The 25,566-nt window shown below is 42.0% G+C and overlaps 1 protein-coding gene across 1 annotated transcript in view; it reads left to right on the forward strand.

Annotated features, from left to right (window-relative positions):
* NIBAN1 (niban apoptosis regulator 1) overlaps positions 1–23,428 on the forward strand; it is a 161,668-nt gene extending 138,240 nt beyond the window's left edge. Inside the window, exons 9-14 of the mRNA XM_037825176.1 lie at positions 3,424–3,611; positions 8,692–8,853; positions 10,391–10,501; positions 12,859–12,966; positions 17,018–17,129; positions 18,851–23,428. Of these exons, the coding sequence (XP_037681104.1) occupies positions 3,424–3,611; positions 8,692–8,853; positions 10,391–10,501; positions 12,859–12,966; positions 17,018–17,129; positions 18,851–20,034 (1,865 nt within the window). The 3' untranslated portion in view covers positions 20,035–23,428. The remainder of the gene's footprint in view (positions 1–3,423; positions 3,612–8,691; positions 8,854–10,390; positions 10,502–12,858; positions 12,967–17,017; positions 17,130–18,850) is intronic.
* Positions 23,429–25,566: the final 2,138 nt, after the last annotated feature.

The raw sequence follows: 25,566 nt of genomic DNA on the forward strand, positions 1-25,566 counted from the left end.
TTTCATTCCAGTTATTGTTGCCTTCAACTCTAATGGTTCCATTTTAAAATTTCTGTCTCTTTACTAAGATTTTCATATTGCTCATTCATTTTTTTCCTGATATCCTTTAGTTCTTTCTCCTTATTTTCCTTCATCTCCTTGAGTATTTTCAAATCATTTTGTTAAAGTTTTTATTTGGTATGTCCACATTCTGGTCTTATTCATTGATGTTTTCTGGATTTTTATCTTTTTCCTTTGGATGGGCCATCATTTTCTATTTCTTTGTTTTGTACTCTTTTTTTTGCACATTGGACATTTTAATATCTTAAAATGTTAATTCTGGACTTATTCCCTGAAATGTCTGTTTCTTGATTTTGTAGACAGAGATTTTTTTGAGCTTCAGGAAGATCTGCCCAAGGCAAATGCAATGTACAGGGTCCTCCCTGTCTTTTCTTGGCCTGTGTCTTGTCTTCATCCTTTTAGTTGTTTTGGAGTTCCTCTTTTTTACAGGAGTTTATATGAACCCCTCTAATTCCCAGGAGACAGCCTTTCCTCTCCCAGGTGTTTAAGTCAGAGAAGCCTATGCCACCTTTATAGTTTCTTATGCTCCTTTCATTGTCCCAAGCTGCTTTTGCCTGGAGGGCAAATTCTGGGAGGGATGGCACACCAGAGAGAAGTTTCCTAATCCAATCTTTTCTAGCCAACACAGGGCCAGTCACCCATGAAGGGGGTGCAGACCTGCTCCAAAGTGCCCTGGGGAGGGGATCAGGAAGGGTGCCAAGAGCCCCTTGCACAACTCCCAAAGGTGAGCTTTCTTGACCTTCCCAGCAAATGCAGCCCTTCAACTAATTGTCCTCTGCAGCCCTGAGGAAACATAGTGTCATTCATTAAGTCTCCTCTGCCACTGCCTTTGTCCAGGGTGCGTTGGAACAACCCTCAGAGCCAGGCCCCTAGATATCTGAAGTCACTACTCATACGCTGTGATTGGTGATTGACTATGCCCACCCTTGGGCTTGGGGAAGAGGATTTTTTATGTCCCTTTCTATCACCAATGAGCTAGCCAGGGGTTGGACCCCACAGTGGCCTACCACGAGAATGGGAGAATGGGTGCCTACAGAGCAATATACTGGTCTTTACCATAATTTACCAGTCTCTTCCTCCCCCTCTTTCCCAGGAGCTGTACAATATTCTACTGGCATACAGAGTTTCACACTAGTTGTTTCAGACAGTTCCTCCCTGTATAATAGTTGTTCTTGTGTTAGGACTGAAACCTCGAACTCCCTACTTCACCATCTTCCCACAGTACTCTCTCTTGTAATCTTTTGTTGCACACTGTGTATTTTAATGTGTTAACTCTGGATTTGGTCCCTGAGATTTATGTTTCTTAAGTTTGTATCCAGCTGATGATATGATATATTTCCTTGCGTGCCAGGAGGTAACAAAAACAAACCAATGCACAAAGCACCTTCACGGTCTTCACAAATTGGCTCTGCTTTGGCTGGTGTTCTCCTCCAGAGTTTAGCTCTCCTAGCAAGAAGATTATTCTAAGGCAAAAGTGAAGTGCAGGGTCCTCTCCATATTTTCTGAGCCTGTGTCTTGTCCTGGGCTTGGGCTTGCTGTTGGCCTTAGTAATTCCCCTATTTACAAAAATCCAAATTTCTCCTCTAATCCCTATGAAAGTGACTTTCCTCTCCTTCTAGAGTGTTCTGTAATAAGTCTTAAAGCCAGTAAGCCTTTGTCTCAGGCCACTTTGACTTAATTTTTTCTTACACTGCTCTAGCCATCTGCAAGCTGTTTCTGCCTGCAGGCTTAATTCTGGCACACTGAACCTGAGAGGAGTTTCCTGGTTCATTCTTTCAGGCCACCACCCCAGAAATTGTCGCCGACATACAGTTCTCCAGTCTGCACATAGGGGCTACTCCATTCCTGCAGAACAGAACCAAGGACCCACAATGAGAGCACAGGCTGGCTCTACACTGTGCCAGGGAGGGGGTGGGATGGGAGCCAGCAAGGGTGCCACAAGCTTCTACTACCCTTTTTAAAGCTGCATTTTCTTGAATCAGTACTTTCCCAGTTACAGCACAGCGACCCTTTAACTGTTTTCTGGAGTTTTGAGTAAGAATGCTCTGCCAGTTTTTACTAGTTGTTCAAAGATTCTGTGGGGGAATGGTACCCCAGAGCATCATACACATCTTGATTGACTGGAAGCCCATTTAATGTTGTTACATCCCAAATGTTTATGAAAATTATTCATAATAATAACAGTATTTGTCATCTCAGATTCTGAGATGAAGAGGGAAGTCTAATCTTCCATAACCATAAAAAATTTCTTTGCAAACTGAAATAAGAATGTGGCTAAGTATCTCATTGTAAGCAAGATATCTACCAATAATAAAATTGAGATATACACTTGAATTGTTGTCCCAGTTCTGGTAATGAGTGTGTGTTGGTCAAGTCATCTAACATTTCCAGGCCTCCTTTTTTTCCATATGTAAAATGGAAGACACCAAATAAATTTGTAGTGCTCTTCGGTTCTGTTATATTAGGACAGGGTTATGTCACTTGCCTACACCCACAAAGCTAGCCTTCTAGTCTACACAGCAAGCTCGGCCTCTTCCAGAGCAAACCTCAGGCTTCCTTTACTAGATTGCTGCTTCCAACCCTGGCTGATCATGGGAATCACCTCTGTGCCTTAAAAAAAAAAAAAGGAAAGCAAGGAAGCAGATTTCCATGTCCTACTCCAGACTTACCGAATCAGAATCTTTACTGTGCTCTTTCTTTTCTAAATCTAGGGGCATAATATCCCTCTGGGGAGTGGAATTGTGGTTAGAATTTTTTTCATCCTTCTTTTAGTTTTCTGTACTGTCTATATTCATCTTGACTATCAGGAAAAAAATAGTTTTTTTTTTTTTTTTTTTGTAATTGGGATTTGGATGTGACATGGGTGGGGGACAAAAAAAGTGGAATTTGGTTCCATTTGCCTAAGAAAAGACTGTACTTGATTTTTAAATAAATAAATGGAATTATATCAATGGATTAGCTCTTAGGGAAATGAATTAAAACTTAATGAATTGTCTTTGTGGAAGACAAAGTATGCATATGTATTGATGATGATTGGTGAATGGGTGTGTCAACAGCATTTTCTCCTTTATTTTAGACACTACATGCTTGTAGGGTCCCAACAGAAAAAATGTGTTTCATCCCAGTGCAAAGGAAAGCTTGGACAGGGAAGGGATTCTATTTGTTCTAAGTCTCAAAGCATCAGCTAGTTTTCAATTCTGGTGAATGCTGACACAGGACTCAGTAGGCTGGTCTGGCTCACCCATGTGAGCTTCCTTTGGCTGTAAATGACTCATCAGGGCACCGTCCAGTCCCGGCCTGTCTTCAGTGCCTCTGAATCCAAATTTGTTCTAAATCACAGTTTTCTGCTTATTCCTCCCTCAGCAATGGTATCCCAGCCAGCTGAGAGAAGCTGTGCGGAGAGTGTGCAGCCATTCCTGGCATCCATTCTGGAAGAGATCATGGGTCCAGTGAGCTCAGGATTCAGTGAAGTTCGCACACTCTTTGAAAGAGAAGTGGATGAACTCAGCCAGAGCTTTCAGACTACAAAAGACAGTGCCCAGCTAAAGGAGGTAAGATAAGAAGCTGAGGAGCCAAGGAGCTGAGTATGAATGTTCTCCCTTGGTCTGCCTTCTCCTTTAGGCTTTATTTATCATCCTTCTATTCTGTTTTCCTGCCTCTTTTCTTCTTCCTTCCTTCCATTCAACCATCCTTCCATCCATTCATGTATCCTTCCATCCAGCCAGCTACATTCATCCATCAACTCATTCACCTCATCCTTCCTTCCTTCCTTTCTTCCTTCTACCCACCCACCCATCCATCTACCTACTTGTGATTTTCAAGTTACAAAAATAATACCATGCTTGTAACAATTGAAACAATAATCTCAAAGGTAATACTAATCACAATCTCTCATGCCCACCTGCTCTAACTCTTCCAAAAAATGAAGAATAGATGTGATGGTTTGAAGCTGTTTGTATCCCAGAAAAATATGTTCTTAAATTTAATCCATTCCTTTGGGTGGTTTGAAGCTGTTTGTATCCCAGAAAAATATGTTCTTAAATTTAATCCATTCCTTTGGGTGTAAACCCATTTTAAGTAGGACCTTTTGATGAGTTTACTTCAGTTAAGGTGTGTCCCACTTCAATCAAGATGGGTCTTAATCCTTATACTGGAGTCCTTTATAAGGGAATGAATTCAGACATGAAAGAGAGAAAGCCACAGATGGAGCAGCCAGAAGCTGGACATCAGTGGAATCCAGAAGATAAGGGAGAAACCAGGGGATACCACCGTGTGTCTTGCCATGTGACAGAGGAGACAAGGATCACCAGCAGCCTATCCCAGAATGCCAGTCTTCAGGAAGGAAGGATCACCTTGATGACACCTTGATTTGGACTTTTTGTAGCCTCATAACTGTAAGCAAATAAAATCCCATTGTTTAGCCTAACTCATTTCATGGTATTTGCTTCAGCAGCATGGGGGACTAAAACAGGAGAGAACACTCCCTAATTCATTCTATAAGGCCAACATCACCCTATACCAAAATCAGGTGAAGGTACCATAAGAAAAGAAAATTACAGACCAATATCCCTTATGAATATAGACACAAAAATTCTGAACAAAATACTGGCAAATCAAATCCTATAGCACATTAAAAAAATTATACCCCATGATCAAGTGTGATTTATCCCAGGCATGCAAGGATAAAAAAATATAAGAAAATCAATTAATGTAATACACCACATTAGCAGAATGAAGGAAAAAGAACACATGATCATCTCCATTGATGCAGAAAAGGCACTTGACAAATTCCAGCACCCCTTCTTGATAAAAACACTTGGAAAGCTAGGAATGGAAGAAAACTTACTCACCATGATAAAGGGCATAGATGAAAAAACCACAGCTAACAATCATACTTAATGGTTAAAGATTGAACACTTACTCTCTAAGATCAGAAACAAGACAAGGATGCCCACTGTCACCACTACTATTCAACATTGTACTGGAAGTTCTAGTTAGTGAAATTAGGGGGAACAAAAAAAATAGAAGGCATCCAAATTGGAAAGGAAGAAGTAAAACTTCCCCTCTTTGTGGATAACATGATCCTATAGATAGAAAATCCTGAAAAATTCTCAGCAAAGCTCTTAGAGCTAATAAGTGAATTCAGCAAGGTGAAAGGGTACATGATCAACATGCAAAAATTAGTAGTGTTTCTATACATTAGTAATGAACAATGGGAAGAAAAAATCAAGACAAAAATTCCATTTACAGTAGCAAATAGAAAAGCAATTAGCTAGAAATAAATCTAAACAAGGATGTAAAGGACTTGTACACAGAAAACTACAAAACATGCTAAATGAAATAGATGATGAACTAAATAAATGGAAGGATATTCCATATTCATGGACTGTAAAACTAAAATCATTAAGATGTCAAATCTACCCAAAGCAATTTACAGATTAAATACAATCTCAATCAAAATTCCACCAACCTACTCTGCAGAAATGGAAAAGCTAATCATCAAATTTGTATGGCAGGGTAAGGGGCCCTGAATAGCCAAAGCCATCTTGGAAAAGAAGAATGAAGTTGGAGGACTCACACTTCCCTATCTTAAAATTTATTTCAATGTGACAGTAATCAAAACAGTATGGTACTGACACAAGGATAAACATGTAGAACAGTGGAAAAAAATTGAGAGCTCAGAAATCAACCCTCACATTTATGGCCAACATATTTTTGACAAGGGGTCACAAACCACTCAATTGGGAAAGAATAGTCTCTTCAACAAATGTTGCTTGGAAAACTGGATGTCCATATGCAGAAGAATAAAGGTGGCCTCTACCCCACACCATAAACACAAATCAACTCAAAGTAGATCAAAGACCTAAATATAAGACCCAGAACTATAAAACTAGAAGAGAACATAGGAAGCATCTTCAGGATCTCGTGTTAGGCAATGGTTTCTCGGACTTTACACCCAAAGCACAAGCAAGCAACAAAAGAAACAGTAGATAAATGACACCTTATCAAAATTTAAAACTTCTGTTCATCAAAGGAATTTATCATGAAAGTAATATATAATGGGAGAAAATATTTGAAAACCACATATCCAAAAAGAGTTTAATATCCAGAATATATAAAGAAATTCTTCAACTCAGCAACAGAAAGACAAATAACTCAGTTAAAAATGGGCAAAAAACTTGAATAGAAATTTCTCCAAAGAAGATATACAAATGGCCAAAAAGTACATGAAAAGATGCTTAACATCATTTGGCTATTAGAGAAATGCAAATCAAAACCACAGTAAGATACCATTTCACAGCCACTAGAGTGGCTATTTAAAAAAATGGAAATTAAAAGTTCTGGAGAGGATGCAGAGAAGTAGGAACACTCATTCATTGCTGGTGGGAATGTAAAATGGTGAAACCACTGTGGTAGACAGTTTGGAGGTTCTTCAGCAAAGTTTAGAATTACCATATGATCCAGCAATCCCGCTTGTAGGTATATAACCAAAAGAATTGAAAGCAGGGACTCAAATAGATATTTGCATACAGATGTTGATAGCAGCATTATTCACAATTGCCAAGAAATGAAAGCAACCCAAGGGTCCATCAATCAATGCATGGATAAATAAAATGTGGCATAGACATACAATGGAATATTATTTAGCCACAAAAAAGAATGGAGTCCTGATACATATGACAACATGGATAAACCTTGAAGACATGTTGAGTGAAATAAGCCAGACAGAAAAGGACAAATATCGTATGAACTCACTGATATGATCAGAATAACCAAACTCATAGAATTAGAATCTAGAATATAAGCTACCAGGGATGGGTTGAGGGTAGGGAATAGTGAGTTAAGGCTTAAAATGTACAGTCTCTGTTTGGGATGCTGGAAAGGTTTGGTAATGGATGGTAGTGATGGTTGCACAACATTGTGGATGTAATTAACAGCACCAAATTATATATGTGAATATGGTTAAAAGGGGAAATTTTAGGTTGTATTTATATTACTAGAATAAAATTTTTTTTTAAATCCTTGAAACTGTACAACACAAACAGTGAACCCTAGATTAAACCATTGACTATAGTTAAATAGTACAATTATAAAAATGTGCTTTCATCAGTTGTAACAAATGTACCACACCAATGCAAGGTCTTAATAATAGGGTGGTATATTGAAATCCTTATTTTATGCATGATTTTTCTGTAAGCCCACAACTTCTCTAATAAAATAAACAAATGAACAAATAACCTATAAATATATTCTTATACACTGATGATTTTATTCCCACGGACCAGATTCCTAGAAGAGGATTAAGAGGTTAAAAGTAGGTATATTTCTAATGTTAACAGATGTTGCCATTTACATTCGAAAAAAGGATTTAAATTTTACCTTTCCACCAGATGTGTATGGCAGTGAGGACTCTCTCCCCCATATTCTGATCTGCAATATATGTCATCACTTATTCAAACTTTTGCCAGTCTGACAGGAGCAACGTGATATCCCATTTTTCCTCCCTATCAGCTTAATTTATTTTTTTGAAAAATAAACACATTGCATACTGTATGACAAGGAGCATTTTGATTGCATGCTTTTGATCATTAATTCCATTTCGGTGGAACTCTCCATAACTCACTTCTTTAAGGGAGTGCTGTTTTCCTTTTACAAGCACAATGAGAATGGGCCCTTTTAAAATTCTTGCATTTGTTTAGAAAAATCTAGATTTATGCCTCTTCTGGGATTTGAAAATCAGACAGTGCATTCTCCATTGTTAGTGCTCTTCTCCCCACTTTGTTCCCTAGTTTTCCCTGGAGCCTCCATTTGCAGCACCTTTCTCTTTGTCTTTTCCTCTTCCACCCACACTTCAGTTTATTTTAAATCTCTAATATTCAGTTAAAATATTTTTAATAAGTCAGGAAAACAGAATGTATTTTGTTTGCAACAACATTCAGCATATGAGTATGTTGATAACATTTGATGGCTTTAGCGGACAAGCTCTGATGCTGTCCTCTCACTGGAAGCCCTATGGTCTCATCTATTCAGTCATCACTGGTGCAAACTAGAGTAAGATGAATCCCAGTATAAAACTGGATACCTCTCCCAGGTCAGGCTTTACCCAGCTCCCCATCCACTAACACCGTGGAGCAACCTACAGCAGAAGAAACCCTGTGGGCACTGACAGAGCTGCATGGAATTGTGGGGAACTCTGGCTTTACTCCCAGAGTACCCCATCCAGCCTGGGGGATTTTGACGGAGATGTCACTCATTAAAGAAGGCTTTGGAAGCTCAAGGGCCCAGCAGCACTTTCATGTGCCATAGAGCTTGCCTGTCTGGTTCTTGAGCTGTAGAAATGGGGGCTTGGAGCCCATCAAGAGCTGAAGAAGATTGGAGTCCTCCTGAGTGCACCCTTTGTCTTCCCATAACCCGATTGGTTTCTTCTACCAATTTGTTTCTGTCCTAGCAATAGAGCTGTCCCAGGGACCTCCCAAAGGAGGGAAATATGATGATTGAAGATTTCAAGTGATGTGGCAATGCTGTTAGCAATTCACTGTAATAATGTACATTTGATTGTTTAAAATTTAGCTCATGTAGTATTGCTCCTAAGTCTAAAGGTGTTTAATTTTTCCCTTCATCAAAATACAGCATCTAGACCAGCTAATGAATCTTCCACTGGATTCTGTGAAGATGGAACCTTGTTATGTTAAAGTCGACCTGCTTCAGGAAAGACTGCAGGATCTCAAGAGCCGCTTCAGATTCCCTCACGTCGATCTGGTGGTCCAGAGGACACAGAACTACATGCAAGAGGTGGGAGCATCAGGGGCATGCTTGGCAGAGGAGGATGGAGAAAGAGCAGAGAGATAATAGCTGGCAAATGTGTGAGTGAACGCAGGGAAATGAGGCACAGTGCTCTAGTCATCATGTCAGTGGAAGACGTATTTTGTCCTTCCAGCTGGCTTCATCTTTCTTCTATTGATGAGCATCACAGAGAAGAAATATCTCAGGGAAATAAAGTAGCATTAATTGATAATTACTTGATTTGTCAGATCTGTGCTTTTAACTCTGGCTGCTTGTTAGATTCATTTGGGGAGCTTTTAAGAAAAACTGATGCCTGGGCCTCAGCCCCAGAGATTCTGATTCTGCCACTGTAAATTTTTTAAGTGCCACCCTACCTCCCATTCCCATGGCTTCTAATATGCAGCCAAGGTTGAGAACCATTTGCTTATGTTAAATTTCCCAGCCTAGTTAAGAGTAACAATATAATCATCACCATCATCAATAACAGCTTCATAATGATCATATTTGAATATCTTGAGTCTTCTTGGTGGATTCCCTTTCTTCCCTTCAAGGAACTTTTCCTCTAGGAACAAGAATGAGTAGCATAAACTCTTCCATATTATAGTGCTTTTCAAATAAAGGGTGTGATTCTTGAAATTTATTAGATATTCTGAGGGAGCTTACTGTGGGTCAGAGCCTGTACTGGATCCCACTTCAGGAGGTTCAGTGTGACAAATTCTTAACAGATGAATTCACTACAGTGTTGAAAAGTTGTTGGGGTCATAGGCTTAGGGAAGAAAAAGGGGTTTTTTCTTAAAATAATGGGCAGGAGTAAGAGATACCATTTATCATTACTTAACATATGAGTTGTGAGGGATTAAAGACGGACAAGGAATGAAAGTGGCAACAAACAGAAGTCCCTCTGATGATACCACCAGACCCTGGTGCTACATTTACAGGCACAAATGCAGGGAATTAGGAATCTGAACTACTTGTGTTGCCTAACCCAAGAGCATGTCAGCCGCTGTCTCCACCAAGCCCAATCCTGCTTCTCTTCCCAGCCTTGCAGAGAAAGGAAGAGACCTGAGGTAGTAGGGTACAAAATGGAGGCAGATGTGCTGCAGAATGGTTTGCTTCCACCAAAAAGTGGAGGTGCAGAATGAAAGCAGCCAAAACACAGACAAGGCTTTTACCTCATCTCTTTAAGCCCTGGCTGCAGGTACCAGAGAATGGCGGAAGGAAAATGAGATTCTCAATCCCATGATCTTGGGTTCTCCAGTTCAGGGCTGAGGAGAGGAGAGGAGAGGAGAAAAAAGATGTATGCGTGTCGTGTGTGTGTGTTTCCTAGCCTCTTACAGCTCCCAAAGTGGCCACGTGGGTATTTATTTCACAGTATATAGTGGGATGAGGGCCTCTTGCCCTGGATTACCCCTGGAGTTGTGCCTCAGGTGACTCTTCTCGATGGTTCACCCCTCACTTCTTCCTCCAATCAGGTTTAGATAGATGTGGGGCCTGATAACCCCAGCCTCTGAGTGTGATGTGTTTCCGTGTTCATTTTGGTTTCTAGCTCATGGAAAACGCGGTATTCACTTTTGAGCAGCTGCTTTCTCCACATCTCCATGGAGAAGCCTCCAAAACTGCAGTTGCCATTGAGAAGGTTAAGCTCCGTGTCTTAAAGGTAAAATCTTTCTTTCATTTGTGGGAAGTATAAAACAGAAATGTGGCCCTGTTTCTTTTAAGTGGAAATACCATGTTCTCTTTTTTTCACTGTCCCTTTTTCTTTCTAATCTTTCCCCTCCTCTGATGTACCAGTGACCATAATCAAGCTGCAGATCCCCCAGCATGACTTTCATGCCTGGTCTGCCATCTAGTGGCTCCGTGAGGTGCTCAGCATCACTGCGTCCAGTGATGCCTCCAGCTTATTTTCACAGCAATTGGACTTGACATTTATTGACTGTCCACTATAAGCAAAGCATTGAAGTAGGTGTTGCCTGCAACATAAAAATAGGCAAGGCACAGCCTCTTTTTCTTCAAAGAGTTTACAGTATGGTAAAATCAATTTAAATTGTCTAATGTTTTATAGAAAAATAAAAATCTCATGGCTGCCATATGAAATTGTTTTAAATGTATTTAATGAATTAGTATATATATCACAAAATTATTGTAAGAATAGGAACTCGCACATAAAGGATATATTTTAAAGCTTTTTTAAACCTACCTTATTTCACTGTATCCTCACAAGAACTTATGAAATAATTACAATGTACCATCATTCTACAGATGAGTGAACCAACTCTACGATATAAAGTGACTTACTTAAACTCCACAGGCTCAGCTGTGATGAGCTTAGAGCTAAAACCATCCCTACCCTTAGCCCACTAATTTTTTACTACCTCCTACTTCCTTTACTACCTACCACTTCCTTTCTGCTTTGGAGTAGAAGATCAAAGTTCACTGAGCCTAGGGATGGTCCCTGAATTTCAGACTTGACTGATGCCCCACAGGCAGGTGGAAATTCTGGCAATGAGATCATTGGGATTGAAGGCAGTATTTATTATGGTAGCACAAATGACAAAATTGCAGTTGAGTTGAAAGAAAAGATAGTGTCAATGTCAAGTGCTTCAGCACAGCAGAGAGGAAGAAAGGACGTAGAAATGCATTTAGATATTAGTGCCTCAGGCAGAGAGCCTCTAGTCCAACTTTACATCCAGTTTAACATTGAACAGCATTCCGGGGTGGTCAAGACATTGGATACCTCCAGCATCAGGAGGATTTCTCCTTCTCAGGACAGCTCATTTCTCCTCTGGACACTTTTGACTGAAAGGATGTGCTTTTATATGTTAAGCTAAAGTTCTAGCCTCTGGTAATTCTAATTCTACCCTTTTTGTTCATCTACTTCTTCCACATGTAGCCTTTGGTTAATTGAATGGAGATGTTTTAGTTTCCTAGGCTGCCTAAACAAATACTATGAAATGGATTGGCTTAATGGGAATTTATAAGTTTACATTTAGAGGCCAGGAAAATGTCCAAGTCAAGGCAGTACCTTCTCCCCAGGACTGTGGCATACAGGGGCTGGCTGCTGGTGACCCTTGGTCCTTAGTTTGTCACATGGCAGGGCACATGGTGGCATCTCCTGGTCTTTTCCGGGTTTCGTTTATTTCACCTTTTTACTTGCTGTGACTTTCTCTCTCTGTCTGAATTTCATTCTCTTATAATAGGATAATAGTAATAGGATTTAGACCCATTCTGATTGAGGTGGGTCACACTTTAACTGTCACAGCCTCATCAGAAAGGTCCTATTTTCAATGGGTTCACACCCACAGGAATGAACATGTTTTTCAAACTACCACAAGAGTTGTAATGGTGTCCCAAGTTATCAAACCCTTCATCTCTTTAACCGTCTCTTATTTGGCCTGGCCTTCTGCTCTCGTACCTGTGACTGTGCTCCAGTTTGTCTGTGACTCCTTTAAGGTGACATCCAAAACCAACCCTGGTCTCTAGTTTTGGATGTTCAGTCTGGAGCAGAGAAAATCACCTTTCTTGTTCTAGATATTAAACTTCTTTTGTTAACATGTCACAGTCAAATGTAGCTTTGACAGATTCACTCTTCCCTTGAGGAAACTATTGCAGCCCACACTGATCCTGCTTTCAGGTTGTAGAGAGAAAGATGTAGATGTTTATGTTATTCCTGGACATACCCTGGGCAGGATTGAAGGAATACAAATTCATCCCCCTCATTCTTTCCCCGACTTTCTTTACAACACAGAAGTCACTCTGCTTTGATTTTGCCTCAGTTCCCATATCTGTAGGAGGGGAGGGTAATATTGGCCATTATCAGTCATAACCTCCACTGGAATGTAAGAGAATTATGTCAAAAGGTCTCTGTGACCTTGGGAAACAAACACCACGAGAGACCTCAGAAGTCAGGGGGGGAAAAGGGGAGATAATGTGGGTGGCTGAGTTTTTTTGTTTAAGTAAAAGTTAACAGATTGCCGTGTTGCTCTTTAGCATATGTTTCTATCTCTGTATTGACAGCAATATGATTATGACAGCAGCACCATCCGGAAGAGGATATTTCAAGAGGCACTGGTTCAAATCACACTTCCCACTGTGCAGAAGGCACTGGCGTCCACGTGCAAACCAGTAAGGGGATGGATTTCTCTAAAGGGCCTGCTCGTACTCCCTATGAAGTTCAAGCAAGTTCTTTTAATATGATGTGTTTGATATGATGAAGTATGCAAAAGCATACTTTTTCTGTAAAGGATCAGATAGTAAATATTTTGGGTTTAGCAGGCCATACTGTCCCTGACACAAATATTCAATGCTGTGGTTGTAGTGTGAAAGCAGCCACAGACAATAGGCAACAATGTAAACAATTGTGTATGACTGTGTTCCAACAGAAGTTTATTTACAAAAACAAGTGGCTGGCTGGATATGCCCGCCATTGGACTAGACATAATTCAAAAAATAATGCTTTGAGTTTGAGTCAAGCTAGGAGTTGACATAGAACACCTCAGGATACCAGGTGTTCTCATCATAGACTGACTCAGGTCCAGCATCTCCTTTGAAACTTGACCTCTACATCTAGTAAAATACCTTAGGTAACATGATTATAGAAGGATGCTACTGGGAAATTTGTCTTGTCCAGTAGTTTTTGTTTGGTGAAATCGATGAAACCATTTAAAGCTGCTACAAAAATGGGACATCCAGTGATGTCCGTGAACGGTGATTATGATTATGAAGCTATGACTTAGTCTGCAGAGCAGAGTAATGGGCAGGCAGACTCTGGCGGCAGAGACCTGGGTTCACGTCCTGGCCTCGCCACCTGTCAGCTTTGGGGTCTTGGGCAAGTCACTCTTTCTCTCTTGGCCTGGGTTTCATCTTCTATAAAATGAAGCTCATAATATTTGCAGTATCTTTCTTAAGATTACGCTAGACGACTAGAATGATACAATTAACATTTACGAGTGCTTACCATGTGCTAGGCGCTATGTTGAACACTTTGTGTGGGTGGTCTCAATAATTCTCAAGACAACCCTATAAAGAGGTGCTATTAATATCCTCATTGTACAAATGAGGGAACTGAGGGGTTAAGTAGTAGTCCCAAAGTCATAGAGCTGGTAACCATGAACTTGGGACCCAGCACACACTCATCTGTTACAAGGCAGGACCCAGTAAATGGTGTCTTTTGCTGCACCACCACCACCACCACATCCACCTCCTCTACTGCCGCTGCTACCACTGCCACGGCCAGTCGCACCTACCACCACCACCACTACACTATTATTACTGCTCCTGCTGCAGTTACTACTACTTCTACATTTCAGAAATCATCTCTGAGGCTGACCATTTGCAAGACCTGTTCCCTCTTGAAGCAAATGATAAAGAGCTTTTTAGAATTTAAAAAGAGCTTTTTGGCAGTTTGGAGAGTCTCCAAGCATTGGAACATTGAAAATCCTTGCATGAGTTATTTTACTGTGGAAATTTTGGGGGGCTGTTTTTATATTCTGTAAATGCTATTTGTTTTCAGATAGTTATCAACATATGTAGTATCTGGCATTTATTTCTGAGATTATGTTTCTGAATGTAGAAAAGAATTCGATTAAGCCAAGGGAGTAGGGAATCAGTCTGCGTGACCTTACATGGATAGAAAAAGTTCTCCAGTCCAAATGGTGACTCAGTCCACCTCTGGATGTGCCTCGTATGATGAGGTTCTACGGAGGGCTTTTTTGTATTTCAAGCCCAAAGGCAGTTAAGGGACCTCAAGAGCCGCTTTCTCCCAGATAAGGAGAAGGGTGAGGAGGGTTCCCCTTTCAGTCTTTTCCCATCTTTCCAAGCATCAACAGAATGAGCCATGTCCCATGTGTGAGAGACTTTTGTGATTTTTAATTAACAGAGACTGGCTTCAAAAGATCCTGTGAACTAGAATTTTCAGTAATGAAAGATTTTGTGTCAGTAGCAAGAAATTTTTTAAAATCTAGATGTATAAAATGGATAAAATAGGGATGACCTACTCATAGAATGATTCTTTTATTAAACTATTTTTTTCCTAGGTTCTTGAAGTAGCAGCACCCTAGTGGCATATTAGAATTGCCTGGGGAACCTTAAAAAAAAAAGAAAGAAAAACTCTGATTCCCTGAGACCCGCCCTCAGAGATTACGATTTAATTGGTCCAGGGCATTAAAAATATGATACAACTCAATCAATTTTAATATAGAAGAGTTATTTTTTAAAGTTGGGCACATCACAACTGAATGAATGTCCCTAGATTATTCCTATCTACAGAATTATTTAGCTAGTTGAAAATGTAAAGGTCTACAGCTTATTTACTCAACTAACATGTATAGATACGTATCACATGTGACCCAGGCATTGTCCCTGCTGTCCTGGAGTTGCCAGGCTGGACCGGGAGACAGGCTGTTATCATGCTGCGTGATGAGCACAATGGTCGCCATTTGGGGAAGAACGATGGCCAGAGTTCCCAGGGGCCAGCTCTGCCATGGGGCCAGGGAGGACTTCCCAGAGTCATTCTCTGACCCAGTCCTGCAGGATAAATAACAGTTAATCAGAGCGGAAAAGGAGCAGGAGGCCACTTAGGGAAGATGAAAGGGTGCTCCAGGCACAAGCCCATGACCCTGAGGAGACAAAGATGAGACACAGAGCACTGCAGTGGCTCACCCAGGGCCACACAGCTAGGCCAGGGCAGTGTGCAGTCTCCTGGGCAGTGCCCTTTCCATACGGTACTTGTCTTTATGTCAGTCATGTCTCCTGGACCCTCTGGGGTCATTGATGCTGAAGTCAATGCTAGTAAAAGCATTACTGTCTGCCCTGATGTGGTCTGGGCTATAACTCCCCCAAGTCCTAGAACTGAGGGTTGCCTGAATGTGGTGGCTTCTGATATCTTTGCTGTAAATCCTATCCCTTCAGACCAAAGGCATAAAATCCCGCTGCTAAGCCCCGGCTCTCCAAAGTCACAAGCAGGGAGCCTCCCCCAGCACCGTCAGGTACAAGGATTGCTGAATTAATCACTGGGATATGATTTGGTATATTTTGATCCCTACCTGTCCTCATGCTGATAACAAAACAAACCATTTGGAAACCCTTAGAAAGCAGGGAAGGTCGGGGCTCTTGCCTCATTCCCGGACTGTCTAAAGTGTCAGAGCCAATTGGAGGGAAAGAGGAAAATGTTTCTGAAGAGTTCTTGATTCCCAAACTGATTCTCCCAACCTGAAAAGGGGTCCATTCTAATAAGGTTAAACAGACTCCTACCCTGTGACCCAGGAATCTCACTCCTAGATATATACTAAGATAAATGTCCTTAAATCCATGAAAAAAACATGTACAAGAACGTTCATGGCAGTTTACTCATAACAGCCAGAAAGTGAAGAAAATCTCAGTGAAGAATGATTAAACGATTTTGATTTATCCATATAATAAATGTTATTTATCAATAAAAAGGAATGTGCTACTGATAACACATATGAATCTCAAAAACAGACACAAAAGAATATATGATTCCATTTATTTAAAATTCCAGACTAAGCCAAAACTATTGTAATAGAAATCAGAAGAGTGCTTGTCTCTCCGAAGCCGTAGACTAGGGAAGGGCATGGGGGATCCTTGGAGGGGTGATGGAAATGTTCTCTCTTCTTGATCGGGGTGATTGTTACATAAATACATGCATATATTTAAAGTTATCAATCTGTTCTTTTAAAATTTGTGCATCTTATTGTTTGTAGTTTAGACCTTAATAAAGTACTGTTGGAAATTTTAAAAAGGAACAAGTAAACATTTTGGTTATGATGAAAAAAGTGGGGAAGAGAAGCCAGGTCTCCTGGCCTCTTGAGATGATCAAATTCTCCAGTCATCTTCCCCCATGAAGGTGCACAGAACATGTGCCAAGTGCAAGGAATTGTGCCCGGGGAATGGGAAGAACTGTAATGGCCGAAGTTTGTGGACAGATTATAGGAGATGCGTTGAGGTTCTCCATGGTGCTTAGCACACTGAGTTGGATCAAAGGGAACACGAGAAATTGAATTAAGTTGTCGTTTAAACATCTCTTGCATGTGTTCCAACATTGCCCTCCCCCCCTGCACTCCAAGGAGGGGATCGTGAGTGGAAGTGATCCCCACATCTCCTTCCAAAACAGCCATCACATGCCTTTTTCTCTTTATCTCCTTATCTCGTGCCCCAGGAGCTTCAGAAATATGAGCAGTTCATCTTTGCAGATCATACCAGTATGATCCAGGTTGAAAATGTCTACGAGGAGATTTTACATCAGATCCTCCTTGATGAAACTCTGAAGGGTAAGGAAGGTTTACCCGGTGCTGGAGGGAACTCCATATAGAGGGAGCCCCTGAAATGGGACTCAGATGGGCCAAATAGGTTTATATCAACAGATGTGGAAGGGGGAGAGGAGATTGACACTAAGGTGCTGGGGAGAAGGCAAGGAGAGGAAGGGAAAGAGGGAAGGAGGCTAGCATTGATCGAGCATGTACTATGCTGGCCCTTCAGATGTTATTTTTCCTTTTAATACAAATAAGAAATGTGTGAGAGGAGAATTTTAAGCTTCATCTTACAAATGAGAAAATTGAGGGATCAGGCCTAGTATTACTCAGTAGGTAAGTAGTAGATCTGGGACTCAGATGAAGAGCTGTCTTCCTCCTGCTGTTCCAGACAGAACAAGGTCAAAGGACAGAACAAGGGCAAAGAGGCTCTTGTTACAAACAGGCTCACGACCTCTTCCAGAGCCAGGAGGAAGTGAGTGCAGCAGCAGGGCTCACCAGCCACTCGCTGAACACATTCCTCACCTCCACTCAGCTGGACAGAAAAAGACACAGGGCACTGAAGCCAGCCTTGTTAGGACTCTTGCACCCGCTGTCCTGTGGGTTCAGGCCTTGCTTGGGATAGGAATGTGGAAAGGAACACAATATGCTGATGAGGGCCACCCATCAGACTTCGACCACAGGCACATCTGGGCTCCATAGGGAAGCCCCTCCACAAAGAAAACTGGCCAAGCACAGGCCCCAGTTCACAGTAACTTATCTCAGGGGATCCAATGAGATAAGGACTATAAGGGGTCAGCACATTATCTGCACAAAGGAAGGGCTCACTTCTCACTTAGGGCCACTGCCCACCTCTACAGCACTGTGAGGCAAATTAGAAAAAGGCACCCTTCTCCAGACTCTTATTGCCCTCTCTCAGAAAATAGTCATAGTATTCTGATTTTGTTAGAATAGGACGCTCTACTGCCAACTGCCTGAAAATTACTATACTGAATATGCAAATCCATGCTGTCTGCGATATGAATGGCACCCCCTCGGATGTGGTGTTGTTGGGCAGTGTACAACCTGCAAAGACGTAAGCAAAGGCCTGTGGTCCAAATGTCAGCTGCTGTTGTTGCTATTCTTGCTTTCCCATGGCCTGGGGGCTGAACTAGATGAACCTAGGTCTTCATTATGGGCGCCATGGATCAACCAGGCTCTCTTATCGGCATACTGGGTACTGAGTACCTGTCACACACTCAGGATCTTCTAGACCCTGCAGGGAGAAGCAGAGAAGTATCAGACCCTCCCCTGCTCTGGAAGAGTTGCAGTCTGGGAAGACAAACTGAAGCCACACATAGTAGCAGCTAATAAAATGTCACGGGGGCCTCCATGTTTATGCAGATGATAATATTCTAGACTGTGAGGTCTTTGAAAGCAAAGGCCATATCTTATTTTATTTCTCTTCGGCTTCCCAGTGCCTGGCCCGTAGCAGATGCTGAGCAGATATTTGCTGGCTGAATAAATGAATGAGTGAGTTAATGAATCAATGCTACAGAGGTTCAAAGTATGAAGAGTTTGTAGGTTTCAGTGGTCAGGGAAGGTTACATGAAAGAGGGTGGATGTAAGCTGTTACTCGAAATTGAGAGATTTGGATAGCTAGGAAGGCTGAGAGTGGAAATTGGTTTCTGTATAAAATCTGAATATGCAGGTTGGTCACAGCAGAGTGGTAATGTCATGTTTTGTTTTCTGGCATCTCTCAGTGATAAAGGAAGCTGCAATCCTGAAGAAACACAACTTATTTGAAGACAACATGGCCTTGCCCAGTGAAAGTGTGTCCAGCTTAACTGATCTGAAAACTCCCGCAGGGTCAAACCAGGCCAGCCCTGCCAGGAGAGCCTCCGGCATTCTGCCAGGAGTCCCAGATAGTGAGAGCCCGAGTAACGAAGTATTCCAGGAGTCAGAGGAAGAGAAGCAGCCTGGGGTTCCTACTCCGCTGGCCGAGGAAGAAAGCACTTCTTTCTCTGTGCCCAGCCCTCCTCCAGGTGGGGACGGGCAGCTGATTATTTCAAGCATCGAAGACCCCGTGAATCTTGTGGCTGCAGAGGACGAGGCAGGACCCCTGGGCACACAGAAGTCAGAACTGGAGTTGGAAGAGATTCCTGAGGAAGAGGGAGCTGCCTGTGGAGACCCAGAAGCCATCTCTGCCTCAGGCTCTTTGAAGGAACTCAGAAAATTGTTGACAGTGGCTGTTGAAGTGCCAGTGGAGTCTGCCCTCATGATCGAAAAAGATGCAAGTGAGGAGACCCTTTTGTCCCAAGAAAATGAAAACGAAGAGGAAAACACCCAGATCGACACAGCGGCCAACCAGGCTCCTGCCTCCCATCAGAATCACCGTGAAGAAAGTGAGGGCGGTGAGCGGGAGGCCCATCCTCCCTCCCCAGAGGCCAGCAGGAGGGAGGTGGAGGGATTTCCAGAAGCCAGCAGCCCTGCCTCCCAGCCAGCCTGCGGAGGGCTCACCGAGGGGGCCAGTCGCCTGGACCCCACCGGTGAGCCGGGTGAGGAGGATGAGCCGGTGGAGGAGGGGGAGCCCCCTGAGCCGGGGCTGGCAGGGAGGGCTGCCAACCTGGATGGCGAAGAGGGTGGGGTCATGTGCTCTGTGGAGGACGAGGCGGTGGCCCCGGAGGATGGCCTGCTCAGTTCTGATCACGGCTGCCCTCGTGAGAGCCAGGTTTCGGTGGAACAAGAAGCGGCAGAAGGGAATAGTAGCATGGCCCCGGCTCGTACCAGCATGGGTACAGCCAAGATTGAGGCTGCCGGTGTTCATGAGTGTCAGTGGGTGGTTGAAAATACTCCAAACACCGATATCCTAGATTCACACGAAGATGATGTGAGGGAGAGAGAAGATTGTCAGGAGAGCTCCCCAGAGCAGCCCTCAGAGATGTGAAAAGGACTGGTTGGCAAAAGTCTCTTTTTGAATAAGGTCAGTCAAAGGGTGATAAGGGGTGCACTTAGGGACTGCATGCAAGACCTTCCAGGAGAAAAAATTATTAAGTATTTCCTTAATTTGGATAATAAAGCCAAAGGCAAAGTGCACAGGGTGTGAGCACAGAGCCAAACCTTTGTGTAATTGAACCGTTCTACCATGAATTATTGCTTTAATGCTTTAATAGGAACTACAAAGACAATGAGGTGTTTGGGGTTAGAGGCAAGCTGAGAGTGTTAGAAGGAGGGAGTGGTGTTGCAGTTAAGACAGAAAACAGTAGGAACACGTTTTTCAATACACTGCATGTTTCAGTGGTGCAATCTTCTAATGCACTTTAAGGCTTTTCAGGTTTTTTGTAAGAATACAGAGGTATATGGTAAATCCAGCTTCACCCTCTACTGTACCAGCCTCCCCGTCTCTGCAGATATCAGCATTCATTCACAGGTAGGCTACAGGAAAGGGTAGTTTGTGAGCACCAGGCACCCTGCAGTGTGCAGCTCTCAGAGCCAATCATGCCTGCTAAGGTTCAGAGGAAGCAGAACTGGAGAGAAAAGCAGAGGTCTGTGGAACTGTCTGGGCCTGTTAATAATTCTGCTCTCAACTTCTTGTTAATTAATCTTGTTGATTCTTATTAATTAATCACCTTTTGGAGAAAGTCAGATGAGGTAAGAAAATTTCACTGGCATATTTAAGCCTGAAAGCATTCCAAATTAGCCCTAGACTGTGCAGAGAAAAAGCTTAGCTAAATTATTGAGCTTAAAGCCTGCCAATTAAACAAATATTATTTGAGCAGCCACTGTCTGCTATCTACTATATTAGGCATAGCAATTTTAAAAAAACAAGATGAGGCAGTTTGTCTAGTATAAATTAAAAGGCCCAAGTGAATTCAATCAAGAAGAAAAGAAAATGCCAGTTTTCAAACTGTGACAGTTTTCTGTCTGTCCGTTGAAGCAGTCTTGATTCTTTCCCAGAAGGTAACATGAATAAAGACAAAAGCTAAGGTGTAGACCATCAAGTTTGAAAAATGTTACCAAAAGTGGAAATCATTGGTTCAGTTGTTCAGCAAATTAATTGAATTCCTATTATATACCAGGTGCTGGAGATGCTGTGGTGAAAAAGACTCTATCCCTTTCTCCTGGAGAAAATGCTTTAGTGGAAATAGAGACAAATATAAATACATTTCTAAATGGATCATGACCTATAACCGTTAAGGTTAAAGGTCAAATGGTCTTAATTGCAAAAGCTTAAAAAAGATTTGTTCTATTGTCCTTCAGAAAACAAAACAAAATAAAATGCAGATTATTTCCTAAGAGCTTCAATCCCAAGTACTGCATTTTGAAGTTTCCTTCCACAGGTTTTAATATTAGATCCCAGCATAATTCCCAAGAGTTTATTTTGATCTTCAGCAATTAAGTTGTATCACTTTAGACAGTTTGTCCCACAGTTTAACTATTTAACAAGAAATTAAAATGCCTCCCACTCCACCCCTCCCATGAAGAATTTCTTGGATTTCTGAGTCATAAAGGATGAAAAATGATCAGTATCATTATACTCTCATACTGAATTGTTTTAACTTTTATAAAGTGCTTACATCTTTAGGTCTGTGAAGGATCTCTTCATAGGTAAAGGAGGCAGAGGCCACTTCTCCCCTGGGTCCCTGCAGTATCTGGAATTGGCCCATATATCCTGCACTTTGCATGGAGTACTGAAATTATGTTTGCTTCCTGTCTCTCCCAGGATGTCTCTCCAAGGGGATCCTGTCTTCAAGGACAGGAACTAGATTTTAGTCATATGTGCTTCTTGCTAGAAATATACAACCTTGAAGAATGGCTTCCTGCCTCCTCAAGTCACTTTAATACCCTGCTGCCTAGCACGGGAACTGGAAAGTGTCAGGCTGCTCAGAAAGTGTGGGAGCTGAACACCCGCTACACAGCTGTGCTGGGGCTGTTTGGGGCTTGCTGTCAGGCAGGGAAATGTTTTTAATTGGGCTTTCTGCCCTTGGTGACTCGTCCAAAGTCCATGGGACAGATGGCCAGGTGCGTTGCCCAGTAAGGGAAGGAGTGCCAGCCCCATCAAAGTCTGCCCTTCTCTGGGAGAGTCTCAGCTGGTGAGAGGTCCCAACCTGGGGTGCCCTCCTCCAACTCCAGAGCCTCCCGCCTTCCTCCCTGTGCTCACCTCAGGGCTTCTCACCCCCGCCCCCACAAAGCTGAGAGATTTTTCCAGCCCTACAAGAGAACATATTTCACTGCATTGGGTGGATGAACACCAGTGCCCTTCCTTTATTTGTCTTATAGGCTAGAGGGGATTAGGCTCTAAGTGGGAGGAAGTACTCAAGAACATGGATGAAGAGTTTTCGGTACATATTTCACAAAAGACAGGTTCAGGAGAATAAACAAAAATAGTTGTCCCATTTCAAAATGGGTAGTAAGCTAAAGTGCATTTTAAATATTCTTTAATTCATCTTAATATGTTGAATGGAAAAATCTGACTTACCATGAGTTTGTCTTGCTTTTAATATGGAGTCGTATGTGTTGCTTCATTGTTTTCCAGGATGGAGCAAGGTTATTGTGGGTCTGGGGTCTAAATGAGCATCATGGAAAGATTCTGCATGCTGCTCTGGGGGTCTCTGCTGTGGTGAATCCATTAGAAACATATAAAGCCTCAAGACATGGTTTCGGGCAAAAACTCAGTGACTTTAAACTCATGTTACTATTGACCTTTTGCAAAGAAAAGGTATTTTCCTTGAAAAAATCGGCTTGTCATTTTCTCCTTTGTGGATTGGAACAGGGATCAGAGTGCCCTCCTTATGCAGAGTAGACTCTCTTTTCAAAGGAAGGGTTTTGGAACCCACAGGGAAAAGATGCCGTTTTGGTCAAATGTTTTATAAAGAGGCTGAGTGTGAAGAACTGTAGGTCTTTAGGCCTGACCTCCTATATTAAAGATATTCTCAATTCTGGTTTTGTAATCCTCCAGATTGAAGCCAGTGATTTCAAAGGACTTCACAATTCTCCCTGACAAAAGTGGTTTAAGTCAGTTTTTTAAATTCATTAAAATTTTAAAATTCATTATTAAAAAAGTGCTACATAGCACTTGTGTAGGGAAGGGAGGGACATCACTGAATTAAACAATAATAGTTTCACAAGCTAAAAATTTGACATGTGCCTTCTTACTTTATTGCAAACAAAAGGGTTGGGGACTTGCTTTTTGTAGTCTGCGATCTTAAGAAAAAAATGTACACTATATATAAATTGTTTTTTTCTGATCACTATATAAAAGCAAATAAACTGAAACCACTTTGTAACCACGTATTTACTCTGTCAAGTGCCTATATTCCAATAAAATGTTCATCCTTGAAGAGCTGTCCAGATGTCATATTTATTTGGAAGGGGGTTGGTTTCATCTTTTAAGTAAATGTCATGCCTGAGTTGGGAGGATCAGTCATCAGAGATGAAAAGGTGAGTCATGGTTGCCATATTATGGAACTTTTTACTTTTTTGTTGTCAGGAGGGGACTCCTCAGGGAAGCCACTTAATGTCAGGTGTAATTATGCTTTGATAATACATATGCTATTTCTCTAGGAATTGGATCAAGTCCATATTACAGCAGTTGGCACTTACTCTTGACATAATTGAATTGCTGTTCAAATTTAAATTTATCTTGATTGGGTCACATTGAGTAAAACATTCTTTCTTTCTGTAGTTATAAAAAAAACAGTATTTACGCACCAAAATCCTCAGTTGCTCATTCATCTGTAGATTCTTGTATCCACAAAACAATGATTGTGTGCCTGTTTTATGCTGGCACTCTGATGTGTGCTGGAGAAACAGAGGAGAACACGGAGGATTTGATCCCTGACAGCAGCAAACTTAACATGCTCAGGGTGGATACGACCAGGGTAAGGCAGGAGAGGAAGAAATATTAGAGAAATCCATGTCTAGTGGTGATGGGAACACAGCGTGGCAGGAGCTTCATCACTTCCTCTCCTTCCATACCAAACTTCTAGTACAATAATCATTCCTAGAGTGGCCCCACTAAAACTTCTAGTAGGGCCAATAATTAGATTGGAATTGGGGAATAAGGGATTGATGTAAAACTTCATTCACATAGTCTTTTCTCAGATTATATGTTTATTTGGTGTGACTTGGACAGGGCTGATGGAAGTTTTGGGAGGGGGGCAGCTAAAGCTATTCTCTCCTCAGCCACACTTGAAGCCACCCTGCTTGAACACCTCTCAACCTTTGCCATATCCTTCCCTTTGCCAAGGACATCTGACCTTCCCTTTTCCAACTGGCCAATTCCCACTTTTCCTGTAAGGAAAAATTCAGGACAAATTCTCCATCTACCCCCACCTCCAGTAACCCTTTGCCAAACTCTCACCCTGGTCTTCCTCTCTCACTCTATGTAGCCATCTGCCTTCCCTGTGCCTTTGGGGACAGGGACCGTCTTCAGTTTTCGAATCCCTAGCAGAACATAGGTCCTTGCACAAAGCAAATGCTCAATGTATATAAATGTTGAATAGACAAATATCACTGATCTGAGATGCAGGAGACAAGTAGAGATATAGCTGGTGATCCCATAGTACATCTTAAGGATTTGAGATAGAGAACTGCAGAATACTTCTGTTTTAGTGAGAAATTTGACCTGTGTTTGTGCACATCCATTCCTCTGGGAAGGGGCTTCACAACCAAGTTACCCAAAAAGCAATATAGCCATATAAAACACTCCCTGGTATTCAGTGCAGTGGCCTCCACTGGATTTTCCTGAGGGCCCTACAAAAGTTTTGGGAAGGCCACTCTTGAATTATATCCAAGTCTCAAGACATGCAAATGGCTGAGAGTACATTGACAGTAACTGCCTTGTGACTAGCCCTGCTCTTTGGCAGTGCAATAAGCAGGAAAGAAGACATGATCCCTGCTTTTAGGGAGCTCAGTCTGGTGAAGAAGACTGAGAAGCCAACTGTGGTTATGGAAGAAGAGGAGGAATAGCTCTGGCAGCACCAGTGAAGGTTTTTCCTATTCAAGAAATCTTCAAATTTGATTGTTGAACCTCTGAAGCCTGCCATTTGTTTCTTATCTTCTTTTATTTCCACCCTAACATGTACTAAAATCCAAAATCCAGCTGCCAGCAGATACCCTGGGGAAAATTTCTACCAAGATCCCTACACACCCAGGAATCCCATGCCATTCCAGGCCTTTTGCAGACCTAGTTGTGTTTTTTCCCTCTGGTCTCTACACAAAGCGGTACGCATATGAGAAAGAGTGTGGCCTTCTTTGTATTAGCAGTTCCAAGTAGAGGCTAGGACAGGACATGGTTGGGATAGAAAACTTGGTGCTTATTGTGTTGGGATATTCCTACGAGACACTAAGGTGATTATGAAGCCAAGGGGGTAGCCTCTCCTGATAAAGGCTTAAATTTCCCACTCTCCATCATGGTATTCTGTGCTACTTCCTGAACCACATGGGGAGGAGTTTTTCTGCACATTGGTTTGAGAAA

The sequence above is a fragment of the Choloepus didactylus genome, chromosome 2 (genome assembly GCF_015220235.1).
Source record: "Choloepus didactylus isolate mChoDid1 chromosome 2, mChoDid1.pri, whole genome shotgun sequence".
In the NCBI taxonomy this organism is placed as follows: domain Eukaryota; kingdom Metazoa; phylum Chordata; class Mammalia; order Pilosa; family Megalonychidae; genus Choloepus; species Choloepus didactylus.